This window comes from Rana temporaria, chromosome 4 (assembly GCF_905171775.1).
Source record: "Rana temporaria chromosome 4, aRanTem1.1, whole genome shotgun sequence".
In the NCBI taxonomy this organism is placed as follows: Eukaryota; Metazoa; Chordata; class Amphibia; order Anura; family Ranidae; genus Rana; species Rana temporaria.
Window position 1 is genome coordinate 350,629,451 of NC_053492.1, and position 15,939 is coordinate 350,645,389.

At 42.5% G+C, this 15,939-nt stretch overlaps 1 protein-coding gene across 2 annotated transcripts in view; it reads right to left on the reverse strand.

The window, feature by feature from the left end:
• The window catches only part of TTC27 (tetratricopeptide repeat domain 27), a 502,742-nt gene that overhangs the window by 388,591 nt on the left and 98,212 nt on the right, over nucleotides 1-15,939 (reverse strand). For both annotated transcript variants that reach the window (XM_040350814.1, XM_040350813.1), the window contains exon 6: nucleotides 14,575-14,677. In XM_040350814.1, the coding sequence (XP_040206748.1) occupies nucleotides 14,575-14,677 (103 nt within the window). The remainder of the gene's footprint in view (nucleotides 1-14,574; nucleotides 14,678-15,939) is intronic.

Genomic DNA, 15,939 nt, shown 5'->3' on the forward strand with positions numbered 1-15,939 from the left:
CCGTCACTGCTAGGTAGACTGACACCCCTGACAACATCCAAGCAGTGAAAGGCAACCACGTTTGCCCATGTTCGCCATGTTTTGGGACAGGAAAGAGGGAGGGGGAATATTGTCCTTATTGAGGTGGAAACAAGAGACCACCTTAAATAAAATTTGAGTTTTTGGTCTCAAGACCACCTTGTCACTGTGCAAAACAAGAAGTCTTTCTTACAAGAAATCTATGGAAAAGAATGGATAAAGAAGAAACATGTGTCACTTGAGGGTATTCAGGACCAATACTGGTCAAGACCAGACTGAAGAAAGGCTAAAATACAAGTTAAGTATTCCCAGCAGTTAAGCCATATGTCATCTAATGCGTGATGGTAAATCTTTCAGGAGTTGGATTTTCTTGCTCCCTGTAAGGTGAAAATAACATAAATACCCATATCCTTTAAGATGTGGGTTTCAACAAACATGTCATTAAAGCCAGAGACCAAGTAGCAACAAGAACAGTATAAGCTGTGAAAATGTGGAATAGACTCCCTCAGAAACTAGTTCTCGCCAGCCATCAGATTTATTGTTTGACTGCACTCTGAACGGAGAGACCTGAAGTAAAACTGGGCAAGGGAGGGAACTGCCTCAAAGGAAGCTATCATGAAGCACAGAATCTTTAGACAGCAGTGAACTGAGGGTTGCTATTAGGCCTGAGGGTCTGCATGTGGGACCCTAGGGAATTAACTTTCTTCAGGAAAAGGAAGATTCTGGTTTGTGTTCAAGATTAGACCCTGGTACTGAACAGACTTTGGAAAATTGAACATCCAGCCAAATGTTTCAAATAACTGAATTGTCATTTGGATGCTGGCAGACAAGGTTTTAGTTAAGGATTCCTTCAGCGAGAGGTCACCCAGGTTACATGTGACATGAAAGCCCTAGGTCTACAGAAGCCCCAGACATGGAGCAAGCCCTTTTGTGAACACCCAGGGTGAAGAGGAAAGCCCAAATGGTAATTCTACAAATTGCATAAACTGTTCATATTGAGGAAGATGGGGATATGTACATAGGCATCTTCTATGCCGATTGATGCCATAAATTCCCCTTGCCTGGGACAAGTGATGACAGATATTGTTGATTCCATCTGGAATTGTTAACAGGAACCTGTTTACCAATATTAAGTCAAATATGGGGCAGATGCCCCATTTGGTTTTGGAACTATGAGTAGGTTTGAATAGAAACCTTGAAACCATCTATTGTAGGAACTGGTAGAACCACTCTGTGTCTGAAGTTGGTGTAAAGAAGTCAGTAAATCTGCTTTCTTTGGTCTGAAACTGGCAGACTGGAAGGTGAAATGCAAGGAGGGGGTAGGGGAAAAACAAGATGTTGTACCCCTGATTGAAATGATTGAACCCAGATTCCAGGAAGACCGTGATCCATACTTACAATATGTACCCTCATTCTGAGAAGTAGGTGCACACCTAAAGCTTGGTAGACTTGGGTGTCAGTCCAGGGTTTGCAATGAAAGTAAGTATTGTGCCTTGGTTCTGAGGTTGAAGCCTGGGGAGAATGAAATTATCACTTTCGATGAGCAAAAATTGTAGTCATAGGAGTAGGAGACTTACGTTTTTTTTAGTAGGAGCACCTTCCCCCCCCAGAAACGCCCTTGATGAATTTATACCAAATAGGCATGCATGACAGGCTTTCGTCATCACAGTGGCCAAACTCCTAAAATGGACCATGGCACTGATCTGTATAACACCCTGCGGCTAACTACACACATTACACTTTGTGCCAAGGTAAGCACAAAACTCAGGATTTATTACTGGCCAGCCCCGCACAGTAAGGTACTGTCCCAGAGGTAACACCAACATAGGTAAGTAGCCAAGGGCAATAAACGGTCAAAGCTTAATACAAGTGTCAGAACACTGTATGTTTTGATAGGAAGCAGGGCAGCCAGAACTATGGCTTTTATACATTTCCCAGCTACAAGTGAAGTGGATTTCTAGTGAAATAAATTCCATCTTAAATTTCTACAAAGTTGCTTGGGCATGAAGACTTGCTGTTAAGCATGTGCTACGTTACATTCAACTCAATCTAAAAAATCATATTGCCATTTTAATACTCTCCTGCTTCCACAGTGGATAGATCAAGCAGACAGAATTTTGCAAGTACTCTGTCGAGACGAGAAGTAAGCGAACAAGAAAAACAATCAAGTATGAGATGAGCACATTCTCGGATGAGTGCCAAATATCTCCCCATCTAGAAAGTGGGATGAAATATGAAAGGTGAACTATTGTAAAGATAAAAACATAGGCAAGAAAACTTGCCAAGACAAAGAAAATATCACAATAAATCTAAGACACTTTCCGGGACATAATTATCTCAAGGAAAAGAAAAGAGCAGAAAAAAGGGATGAAAGTAATTCAAGTGTAATCTGCAGTCAAGGCATCACCAAATATTGCTTAAGTGAGGCAGACAGAGGCTTTTATGATAAATGCGCTCTACATTCTCTGTGTAGACAAAACTATGTATTCTTTGCCATTCTCTTACTTATCTTTGTTGCTGCGTATTCTCCATCTTCCCTCACAGTATCAAATGGAGTTTGCTATATAAAACAAAGTTTTTCCTTTCCTTTGTTCCATTATCTGCACTCTAAGGTACCCACAGAGATGACAGTCCCCCGATTCAGGCAATTTACATTTAAAACAGTTGTATGTCTATGGGCAGTCTGCAACATCTGCAGACCATCTACGGCGCACTTATCCTGGAGGAAAAAATGATTGTCAAAGATAGTCAGCGCAGAGACTCACCTCACAGGACTCCACAATGTGCTTCACTTCACTTACCTAGATGTAAGTGCTTTTATGCCTTGTTTTATTAAATGTCATACAGTTTCATTCAGAATACATATCCTCGGACCGATAGATGTCCACACGCTGTCTTTAGCTTCAAAGGCAGCATCCTGGTCTGATCCATGTGCAAAAGGCAGCCCCCAACAGGATCATTCTTTAATAACTCTCAACAGCAGCCCTGATCAAGGGGGAGTCACTGGTCCCCCAAAACGTGTTGGCCTCATTCTTTTGTGGCGATTTCAAATAAAAATGTCTTTAAAACCTACAGCTACTGGATACCGGGCACTCCTTTACTTTCACTTCTCCTTAAGCATGCAAGGAGTCTACCACAAGGCTTTTCCCCCCGAGGTAGCAGCCACCACCAAATTTTCCTCATACCGGCCATGAACCTCTGGGAACAAACCCTTCCTATCTGCCCACACTTTTACATACCCTACAGCAGTGACTGATCAAGCCAGTCCAGTGTGATCTACACCCCCCTCATCTTCCTGGAATGGGCAGCCTACATCACATATGTGCTTTTATAGTCTGACCATAATTATACTTTAACTCATTACTATTTGCAAAACCAATTACTATCAAGGAAGGCTCGGTCCATGTCTTCTCATTAAAAAACTTAACGCAACAAGTAAATTCAATTAATGAACTGCTAATGGTAACCAGAATTTGTTGCTACAACGTGCATGACTGCAACCACAAGTCACATGATTCTGTTTATACTCCTCATACACCAAATATGTGGCGGATGGCGCAGAACATTTGGCCTACATTTCTGCAGGTTCAGATGCAGGGCTGGGTACACAATCTGCAGACAACCTGAAGAAAGCCTGACGATGTCCTATGGATATCAGAGGGTAGGAAATTATTTTCAAATAGATTTTCCTAGCTAATGACTACTGATCCTCAGAGATGTCACCAATGCGTGTTTGATGATAACCTTTAAGATCAAACGATCACTCAGTGGTCTGGGGTCAGTATGAGATTAAAGGGGTTGTAAAGGTTTGTTTTTTCTAGTGCATTTTTCCTTCGATTTCCCTTCTAAATGTTTTTTTTCTTTGTCTGAATTTCTCACTTCCTGTTTCTCCTCAGCAAACTTGCCACCATCATTCGAGTGGTGGATAGTCAGCCAGAACAGCTTACTGAACAGCTTACTGAGGAAAAACAGGAAGTGAGAAATTCAGACAAAGAAAACAAAGAAAGCTAAAATTTAGAAGGGAAATTGAAGGAAAAGGTAAGTGAACCAACAATGCACTAGCTTAAAGGAACCTATTTAGAAAATAAAAAAAGCTTTACAGGGGGAGTACAACTGGGGGATCCATAGTGGAGAAGGATCTGGGGGTTTTGGTTGATCATAAGCGCAATAATGGCATGCAATGCCAAGCTGCGGTTTCCAAAGCGAGCAAAGTCCTTTCTTGTATTAAGAGAGGTATGGATTCCAGAGAGAGAGAGAGAATTTTTCCCCTGTACAAAGCATTAGAAAGACCTCATCTGGAATATGCAGTTCAGTTTTGGGCACCAGTTCTCAAAAAGAATATCGGAGAACTGGAGAAAGTGCAGAGAAGGGCAACCAAACTGATAAGAGGCATGGAGGAGCTCAGATATGAGGAAAGATTAGAAGAACTGAATTTATTCACTCTTGAGAAGAGGAGAATAAGGGGGGATATATGATCCACATGTACAAATATATAAGGGGTCCATATAGTGAACTTGGTGTTGAGTTATTCACTTTACAGTCAACACTGAGGACAAGGGGGCACTCTTTACGTCTAGAGGAAAAGAGATTTCATCTCCAAGTATGTAAAGGTTTCTTCACAGTAAGCTGTGAAAATGTGGAATAGACTCCCTCCAGAGGTGGTTCTGGCCAGCTCAGTAGATTGCTTTAAGAAAGGCCTGGATACTTTCCTAAATGTACATAATATAACTGAGTACTAAGATTTGTAGGTAAAGTTGATCCAGGGTAAATCCGATTGCCTCTCGGGGGATCAGGAAGGAATTTTTTCCCCCGCTGTAGCAAATTGGATCATGCTCTGCTGGGGGTTTTTGCCTTCCTCTGGATCAACTGTGGGTATGGAGTTGGGTGTATGGGATTGTACTATGTTTTTTATTTTGTTTGCTTATTTTTTTGTGGTTGAACTGGATGGACTTGTGTCTTTTTTCAACCTGACTAACTATGTAACTATGTAACTGCTTTAAAGCCACACATGTACATGGGCAGAAAAAAACACCACCTCAGAACACAGTGCCATTTCAGCCATGCACATTGAGGCATTTAGATTTGTATTTTAGAGCAGTGTTTAACTGCTTGTAGACCAGCCGCCGCAGTTTTACGGCGGCAGGTCGGCTCGGCTGCTCAAAATCACGTAATATTACGTGATTTCGCATTTTAGCCACTAGGGCCGGGCGCGATCACCGCCGGGCATCCGCGATCACTGGTTACAGTGCGAGAACCGGGAGCTGTGTGTGTACACACAGCTCACGGTCCTTTCAGGGGGAGAAATTACTGTTTGTCTGTTCATACAATGTATGAACAGCCATCTGTCTTTTCCTCTAGTCAGTCCCACCCCCCTTTCAGTTAGAACACACCTAGGGAACATAATTAACCTCTTCCTCGCCCCCTAGTGTTAACACCTTCCCTGCCAGTGAAATTTTTACAGTAATTAATGCATTTTTATAGCACGGATCGCTATAAAAATGCCAATGGTCCCAAAAATGTGTCAAAAGTGTCCGAATTGTCCGCCATAAGGTCGCAGCACCGATAAAAATCGCTGATCACCGCTATACTAGTAAAGAAAAAAAAATAATAAAAATGCCATAAAACTATCCCCTATTTTGTAGACGCTATAACTTTTGCGCAAACCAATCAATAAACGCTTATTGCGATTTTTTTTTACGAAAAATATGTAGAAGAATGCGTATCGGCCTAAACTGAGGAAAAAAATGTTTTTTATATATATTGTTGGGGGATATTTATTATAGCAAAAAGTAAAAAAAAAATGTTTTCAAAATTGTCGCTCTATTTTTGTTTATGGTGCAAAAAATAAAAACCGCAGAGGTGATCAAATACCACCAAAAGAAAGCTCTATTTGTGGGAAAAAAAGGACGCCAATTTTGTTTGGGAGCCACGTTGCACAACCGCGCAATTGTCAGGTAAAGCGACGCAGTGCCGAATCGCAAAAAAGTGGCCCAGTCATTGACCAGCAAAATGGTCTGGGGCTGAAGTGGTTAAGGGCTTTATTAAAAAAAAAAAAAAACCTCAAGCCTGCATTTGGAGAGGATCTTATTCGCATAATTTACACGTATATGCATGTAAATATTAAGATGCAAAGATTTTGGTTTCTTAAAGTTTTCTAGAGAGCCATTACTAAAGAACAATTTTATTTGCTGTCATTTCTAGTGACCTTTTGAAAAAGTTATTATTTCGAATTCTATTCTGTATGCATGCACATAGAAATTCATGCATATAAACAATAGCATTTTCACACAAAAGTGCACACGTCACCAATATATATGCACAGGGCGCTTGGAAGGTATGCATATGACAGCAGCATAAGTTCAGATATTTCTAATCAACATGGACATGGCATTGCTGCATTAGCATCAACTACAAAAAGCCTCCACAGAACCTGCAGATTACTAGTAGCAGGGGGATTTGTATGTCTCATTTTAACTCAGTAAACTATGCTGGTAGGACCACTTAAACCACATAGCTCAAATGGAAGGGGTTAGACGAAGTAGCAATTCAGGACAAAGAGCTGGGAGAGGGTATTTGTTAGAAATGTTCAAGCCTGGACGCACCCCCACCCCCACTTTCCTCACCAATAGCCTAAGAAAGGAAAAAACCTAACCAAAAGTATCCCAAAGAGGTAAGAATTGCTCACTGGGTCAACACCACCAATAGATCAAAATTGCTATAAAAACTTCACAGCAGCCTTGAAAAATAGATGCAACAGTGAGGGACTGAGTGGGAAGAAAAATGTGATACTAGAGAGAACTTTAACCACTTAAGGACCGGACCAATATGCTGCTAAATGACCCAAGGGGTTTTTACAATTCGGCACTGCGTCGCTTTAACAGACAATTGCGCGGGCTTGCGACGTGGCTCCCAAACAAAATTGGCGTCCTTTTTTCCCCACAAATAGAGCTTTCTTTTGGTGGTATTTGATCACCTCTGCGGTTTAAATTTTTTGCGCTATAAACAAAAATAGAGCAAAAATTTTGAAAAAAAATCAATATTTTTTACTTTTTGCTAAAATAAATATCCCTCAAAAACATATATAATTTTTTTTTTCTCAGTTTAGGCCGATACGTATTCTTCTACCTATTTTTGGTAAAAAAAAATCGCAATAAGCGTTTATCGATTGGTTTGCGCAAAATGTATAGCGTTTACAAAATAGGGGATAGTTTTATTGCATTTTTATAAAAAATATTTTTTTTACTACTAATGGCGGCGATCAGCGTTTTTTTTTTCGTGACCGCAACATTATGGCGGACACTTCGGACAATTTTTACACATTTTTGGGACTATTGTCATTTTCACAGCAAAAAATGCATTTAAATTGCATTGTTTATTGTGAAAATGACAGTTGCAGTTTGGGAGTTAACCACAGGGGGCGCTGTAGGAGTTAGTGTTCACCTAGTGTGTGTTTACAACTGTAGGGGGGTGTGGCTGTAGGACTGACGTCATCGATCGAGTCTCCCTATAAAAGGGATCACTCGATCGATGCGCCGCCACAGTGAAGCACGGGGAAGCCGTGTTTACATACGGCTCTCCCCGTTCTTCAGCTCCGGGGAGCGATCGCGTCCCGGATCGCTGCCCGCGAGAATCCGACCGCCGCATGTAGCGCGGGGGGGGGATCCCGATTGGACCCCCGACCCACGTCTAGGCAGGGACGTACAGGTACGCCAATGTGCCCTTTACGTGCCATTCTGCCGGCGTATATGTACATGCGGCGGTCTGGAAGCGGTTAAATGACACAGATATGCAGAAGAAACCTCTAGATTTTAGAATAATGGTGTATATACCAGGGATCTTCAAACTATGGCCCTCCAGCTGTTGCAGAACTACAAATACCATGAGGCATTGCAAAACTCTGACATTCACAGACATGACTGAGCATGATGGGAATTGCAGTCCCTGAACAACTGGAGGGCCATAGTTTGAGGACCCCTGGTATATACTGACTGCAAAGATAATGACATGGATTGGTAAAAGTATGGCAAGAAGAAGCCATGCCCACTTTTTTTTATTTGCAATACATGAAGCACATGGCTTTGTAGTTTAATGTATTCTTAGTGATATTTGGAAATTGTTTTGTCACTGTATTGGAACCAGTATTCCATAGCATATGTACTATAAAAATACAGAGTACATTTTATAACATGAATATAACTGATGTGTATACGCCAATTTAATACAGAGAGAAGGTCTATTTAAATGTCCTTGCATGTCTGTAACATAGCTGTGATACTGATGCACAGATTGGAATACAAAGCACATGGTGTATGAGCAAAATGTTAGAAAAGGGAATAATGATTAAGGGAAAATTGTAATGGATCTTAAATAGAGATTGAAAAAGCCTGTCAAGATTGATCATGTCTTTAAAAGATGAAGAATAAAATATTTGGGTCCAATCTCGAAGATGTAAGAGTATATGGAGTTCCAACATAAGGTTAAGCTCATTATTTACTAGCTTTCAGGATACATGCAAAGATCTCCAAATGTTATGAAATCTAAAGGCCAGTGATTAATAGGTAAAGTAGGGAGAGCTTGGGAGATGGAAAAATAATGAAGATGTACCAGAGAACTAGCAGAGAAGATGAATGGAAAATTAAAATAAAACAGGGATGTGAAGAGCATGTGGGAAGAGCGAACAATATATAAATGTAACAAACAGCTAATACGATGTCCGGGAAAGAGAAGCAAAAAAAAAAGAAGAGAATGGCTTGATTAGGAATGCAATGAAGACGCACACAGCGGTTAAGGTGAGTAGGAAGAGAGAATATGTAAGAGCAAACTCTCAATAGCTGAAAGGAAAATAAACATATAGAGATAGATCTATATCTATCCATCTATAGATAGATATATTTATCCTTTGTTTTTGTTTTTTAACTTGGGATCAGCTACACTTGATCTGCAATGTGAATATACGCAACAAGCGGGCTCCTATCTCATCCGCCCCAATCTATACAGAAAGGAAAATGGATACAATATTCATAGTTTGCAATTACCGTATTTATCGGCGTATACCACGCACTATTTTGCCCTGAAAATCAGGGCAAAATCGTGGGTGCGCGATATACGCCGATACCCGCTTTCCCACCACGAGTTTGAATACTGCGCCGGCATATACCGAGCGCAGTACACTCGTGTATCTTCGGGCAGTCTCGGCGCCTCTCGCACCGACGTCCTGAGCGCACAGGACGTCAGCGCGACAGTTGACGAGCCTGCCCGAAGATACACAAAAGTGTACTGCGCTCGATATATGCCGGCGCAGTATTCAAACTCGTGGCGGGAAACGAGCGGGGAGGACGCCGCAGAAGGACGCCGGACCCGCCGAAGAGGACACCCGTCCCGCCGAAGAGGACACCCGGCCCGCCAAAGAGGACACCCGGCCCGCCAAAGAGGACACCCGACCCGCCGAAGACGGACACCCGACCCGCCGAAGACGGACACCCGACCCGCCGAAGACGGACGCCGGACCCGCCGAAGACGAACGCCGGACCCGCCGAAGACGGACGCCGGACCCGCCGAAGACGGACGCCGGACCCGCCGAAGACGGACGCCGGACCCGCCGAAGACGGACGCCGGACCCGCCGAAGACGGACGCCGGACCCGCCGAAGACGGACCCGCCGAAGAGGACACCCGAAGCCGCAGAAGGACGCCGGACCCGACGAGGCCGCCGCGCAAGACACCAAAACTGTAAGTACAAAAAAACAAAAAAACTTTTTTTTCACAGGATTGGGGGCCACTTTAGGGGTGCGCGGTATACGCGGGAGCGCGTTATACCGCGATAAATACGGTAGGTTTACTTGTATTCCAAAACAACAAATATTTCCATACAGCTTTAATGCAACAGTTTTGAGCATGCCACCTTCTCATATATACTGTACATGTCCACACTAGCAAAAATGTGTCCATTCATAGAACAGGCAAGTTGAATACAAAAGGGTACAATGGTAAAGGAGTCCATAAGTCCAGTGGCGAGTGAAGGAGAGGTGCGAAGGAGAGGGAGAGATCGAAGGAAGGGTGTGGGGGGGGGGGATAAGAGTTGAATACAATGTTGAGAACATATCATTGGAATGATGGCAAGGGTGCAGTATACATTGGTGCTATTGTTAAAATGCACAAGTGCATGTTGGTGCAGTTGTGGCCAGTGCCAGTGCAGAACTGTGTGCTGGTGCTGTGGCAACAAGTGCAGAAGTGTTTGTGCTGTGACAGCAAGTGCCAAAGTGCGTGTCAGTGCTGTGGCAGAAAGTGCACAAGTATGTGTTGGTGTTGCAGCAACAAGTACACAAGTATGCTTAATGTACAAATGTAGTGCACTGGCAGAGACTGCAGAAACGTGTTTTCGCATTGGGTGCAGTTCTGCAGATGTATCTAATGCAAAAACACATTTCTGCCGATGTGTTTTTGGGCTCAGCCATAATGGAGGCCCCTGTAGCACATATGTATTTGACGCAACTGCACATGTGCTAGTCACCGCTGTCATTTTAGCCTTGTTCAAAGATGTTACTTTTCACTGCAGACCAAGGTCACCACGCAACATAAATAGACTTCAAGTCTATTCCCTAGTGTTCATGCAGGGCTGGTAGATGACAAAGGGGTAGCCCCTAAATACCATACATGCATGAGTAAGTTGTATTTATGACAGCATTTTAACTGCATTTTCCTCCTGCCATCTAAAAACCCAATTAATTTGGTACTCTATTGGCCATGATGCTGAAGTCCGGGTAAAAAAAAATTATTTTATTACCAATTCAAGGAAGATTTTTACATTCAAATGCACACACTGCTACCTATACCCACCTCTACTACTTAACATTCTATTTTATTATTTTGACTTTCACATCTCTATTTTACCCTGGAACAAAGATTAGAGTGGGGAAATAAAATGCCTTCTTACTTCCTGCATGATTCTTTATAACTAAAGGATACACATGTGCGTTAACATTTCAACTGATTTCAAGCAGGAGGTAAAAACCATAAAACATACAGTTGTGCTCATAAGTTTACATACCCTGGCAGAATTTATGATTTCTTGGCCATTTTTCAGAGAATATGAATAATAACACAAAAACTTCTTTCACCCATGGTTAGTGTTTCACTGAAGCCATTTATTATTAATCAAATGTATTTACTCTTTTTAAAGAGAAAGTAAAGCCTCCTGAAAAAAAAAAACCCTGCAAGACAAAGGCATAATGAGCTCATATGTATAGCTCATTACTTACCTGAGATCAAAGTCCCCACAGCGGCCCTCGTTAGCCTCCTCCGTCGCCACCATTACTCCCAGAGTGACTTCCGGGTATTGCTGTGATTGGCCGGAGCCGCGATGAGGTCACTCCCGCGCATCCGTGCGGGAGCCGTCAGTGACAGCACGATCGCCTTCACTAATGGCACCCTCAGTGCGCCTGTGCCGTTGTCTACAGCGCACATGCGCCGTAGACATTGATGCAGTCTTTTCTGCAAATATCTCTTAAAACGTGTAGGTTTAGGAGATATTTCTTGTACCTACAGGTAAGCCTTAATCTAGGCTTACCTGTAGGTAAAAGTGGTCTGTAAGGGTTTACAACCACTTTAAATAATAATTTCTTGGAGTACATTACAGGACACAAAGCAGGCTAGAAATCTCCCTGGGTTATGCACCACCTACAGTATCTCACAAAAGTGAATACACCCCTTACATTTTTGTAAATATTATATCTTTTCATGCGACAACCCTGAAGAAATTACACTTTGCTACAATGTAGTGAGCGTACAGCTTGTATAACAGTGTGCAGTAAATTTGCTGTCAAAATTACTCAACACACAGCCATTAATGTTTAAACCGTTGGCAACCAAAGCGAGTACACCCCTAAGTGAAAATTTCCAAATTGGGGCCAACCTTAAATATTTTGTGTGGCCACCATTATTTTCCAGCACTGCCTTAACCCTCTTGAGCATAGAGTTCACCAGAGCTTCACAGGTTGCCACTGGAGTCCTCTTCCACTCCTCCATGACAACATCACGGAGCTGGTTGATGTTAGAGACCTTGCGCTCCTCCACCTTCCGTTTGAGGATGCCCCACAGATGCTCAATAGGGTTTAGGTCTGGAGACATACTTGGCCAGTCCATCAACTTAACCCGCAGCTTCTGCAGCAAGGCAGTGGTCATCTTGGAGGTTTGGGGTTGTTATTTTGGTAAACTGCCCTGCGGCCCAGTCTCCGAAGGGAGGGGATCATGCTCTGCTTCAGTATGTCACAGTACATGTTGGCATTCATGTTTCCCTCAATGTACTGTAGCTCCCCAGTGCCGAAAGCACTCATGCAGCCCCAGACCATGACACTCCCACCACAATGCTTGACTTTAGGCAAGACACACTAGTCGTCGTATTTCTCAACTGGTTGCCTTCACACACGCTTGACACCATCTGAACCAAATACGTTTATCTTGGTCTCATCAGACCACAGGACATGGTTCCAGTAATGCTGGTCTTCAGCAAACTGTTTGCAGGCTTTCTTGTGCATCATCTTTAGAAGAGGCTTCCTTCTGGGACGACGGCCATGCAGACCAATTTGATGCAGTGTGTGACGTATGGTCTGAGCACTGACAGGCTGACCCCCCATTCTTCAACCTCTGCAGCAATGCTGGCAGCACTAATGCGTCTATTTCCCCACAGCATACTAGCTCATTATGAATTACTTACCTGAGATCGAAGACCCCTCCTCCATCCCCGCCATCTCTCCCAGAGTGACTTCCGGGTATCGCAGCTCCGGCGATGAGCCAGGAGCCGCCAGTCATGGCACACTCACCATTTCTAAAGGTTTCCACAGTGCGACTGCGCAGTAGACATCGGTGCCCATCTTTTTTGCAAATATCTCCTAAACCATGCAGGAATATGGAATATAGAATTTGGACCGCGATAGGGTGTCCTTGGAGAAATGGGTTGAAGTGGTTCAGGGTAAATTTTATTGCTCTGAGTTCTAAAATGTTGGATGGGGGAGCATTGCTTATTTAGGAGACTAGGTTCCCTGAACTGAGAGAATGAAACAATCCCCCCTAGCCTGTGAGGCTGGCATCTGCTATCACCTTCCATGAAACTGGCAGAAAGGACTATCCTATTTCCACAGTTGGATTGACAATTCATCAAGTTAGGGAGTTCTGTAGAGTTGACTGTAGAGAAGCATAGAGAACTTGAGATGTGTAGTGTGTTTGTTCCTGGCAGGCATAATGTAGAGTTGCTTAAGTGGAAATGAGCGAAAGGAATAGCCTCGAAAGAGGCAACCATGAGGCCTAGAACTCTCTTGAAGAATCTTACTGAAGGATGTCTCTTGGATCTTAAAGGGGTTGTAAACCCTCATGTTTTTTTACCTTAATGCACCCCCGGCTGAGACACGCTCTTCCTCTCTGCCCGGGGTTGTCGGCTCTTGATTGGATAGATTGATAGCAGCACAGCCATTGGCTCCCGCTGCTGGCAATCAAATCCAATAACGTGGGTGCCAGGGGGACAGGTCCAAGCCCGGTATTTTGTGTCTATAGACGTAAATGCTAGACTCTGGAGCGCGCCCGCATGGTAACCCCCCCAGGAGAATGCTCCTCCCAGGAGGTTTACTAATGCGAGGAGCCGCGAACGCCGCCGGGGGACCCCAGAAGACGATGATCGGGGGCCACACTGTGCAAAACGAACTGCACAGTGGTAAACAAAGGTTTAGTGTCACTTTAAGGTTCAAGCATAGCATCATAGATGGGAACTTTTGCCTATGCCATGTCAAAAATGAGGTCTAGGTATTTCAGACGAAGGGAAGGCTGAAGTACAGACTTTTTGGGCGTTGATTACCCAACTTATAGCCTGATGAATCTGGATAATCATTTGGAGACAGTTGTGAGTTGATTAATTCTTCAGAAGTAGATCTAGCTATGCAATAACCTGGATACCCTGAATTCTTAAGATGATGAGTATAGGGACAATCACCTTTGTGAATACACTGGGTGCAGAGGATAGGCCATACTGCAGTGTGACAAATCAGAGGATTTGTTTTATAAAAGCAAAAATCGCTGATGCAAAGGATAAATGGGAATATGGAGATAGGCATTTTGAATGTCTTTAAAGGCCAAGTATTCCTGTTTTGTCCATGGTTTGTTATGGTTCCATGCTGGGGTTGGGAACCATACCATATGGTTCCCAGGTAATTACTAAGGTTGCACAGATCAAGATGCACTGCTTTCATTGTTACAGTAAAATGCAATGAAGAGTTTATTGAAGATTTCAAAGTAAATAGGTAAGACTACGTTAAACTAGTTAAGCATAGAAACATCCCCATAAGGGAGAAGAGGTGCACCACCTACAAGGCAACTGGTAAAAAAAAGTGGAGGAGCGTTAAAGCTGCATGCTCAAGGGAAGCATGTTAAAAAGCTTTGCCAATGTCCAATCACCTAAAGTTACAGCCTATAACCCAAGGTCTGTGAAGATCCAGCCAGTCTCTTGTACTATATTATTAAGATATCACTTTTCATTATATATGTAGTTGACAATAAAAAAAAAAAAGGCCTACCTTCATTTATACTGGCTTGTGCAACAGCAAATAGTTCAGAAGATCTCTCCTCGAGTAATTGCTGGTGAATGGAAATACACCTTATAGTCCAGCAGGGCACAAACTGAAAGACAAGTATGTATACTAAAGTGATAGCAGGAACTATTTGTGTCTTCAATGTACAACAAATGGCAAAAAGAAAAGAAAAATACACAAATAATACAAATTACATTAGTCAGGTTTAAAAAAAGACACAAGTCCATCTAGTTCTAGTTATGTCTAGAGTGACTATGTTTAACTGGGCTATTTGACCCCAGTGACCATGTTTAACTACTTCAGCCCCGGACCATTTGTCAGCTTAAAGACCGGAGGTGTTTTTACAATTTGGCACTGCGCTGCTTTAACTGGTAATTGCACGGTCATGCAATGTTGTACCCAAACGAAATGTGCGTTCTTTTTTTCCCACAAATTGAGCTTTCTTTTGATGGTATTTGATTGCCTCTGCTATTTAAATTTTTTGCGATATAAACGGAAAAAGACCAAAAATTTAGAAAAAAAATTATATTTTCTACTTTTTGTTATACAAAAAAACTAAAACTCATTTTTAGTCATACATTTAGGCCAAAATATATTCAGCCACATGTCTTTAGTAAAAAAAATGTCAATAAGCGTATATTTATTGGTTTGAGCAAAAGTTATAGCGTCTACAAACTAGGGTACATTTTCTGGAATTTACACAGCTTTTAATTTATGACTGCCAATCTCATTTCTTGAGGTGCTAAAACGGCAGGGCAGTACAAAACCCCCCCCAAATTACCCCATTTTGGAAAGTAGACACCCCAAGGAAACTGCTGAGAGGCATGTTGAGTCCATTGAATATTTTTTTTTTTTGTCCTAAGTGATTGAATAATGACAAAAAAAAATTACAAAAAGTTGTCACTAAATGATATATTGCTCACACATGCCATGGTTATATGTGGAATTGCACCCCAAAATACATTCTGCTGCTTCTCCTGAGTACGGGGATACCACATGTGTGGGACTTTTTGGGAGCCTAGCCGCATACAGGACCCCGAAAACCAAGCACCGCCTTCAAGATTTCTAAGGGCATACATTTTTGATTTCACTCCTCACTACCTATCACAGTTTTGAAGGCCATAAAATGCCAAGATGGCACACAACCCCCCCAAATGACCCCATTTTGGAAAGAAGACACCCCAAGCTATTTGCTGAGAGGCATGTTGAGTCCATGGAATATTTAAGTTTTTTGCCCCAAGTGATTGAATAATGACCAAAAAAAATAAAAAATTACAAAACGTTGTCACTAAATGATATATTGCTCACACATGCCATGGTTATATGTGGAATTACACCCCAAAATACATT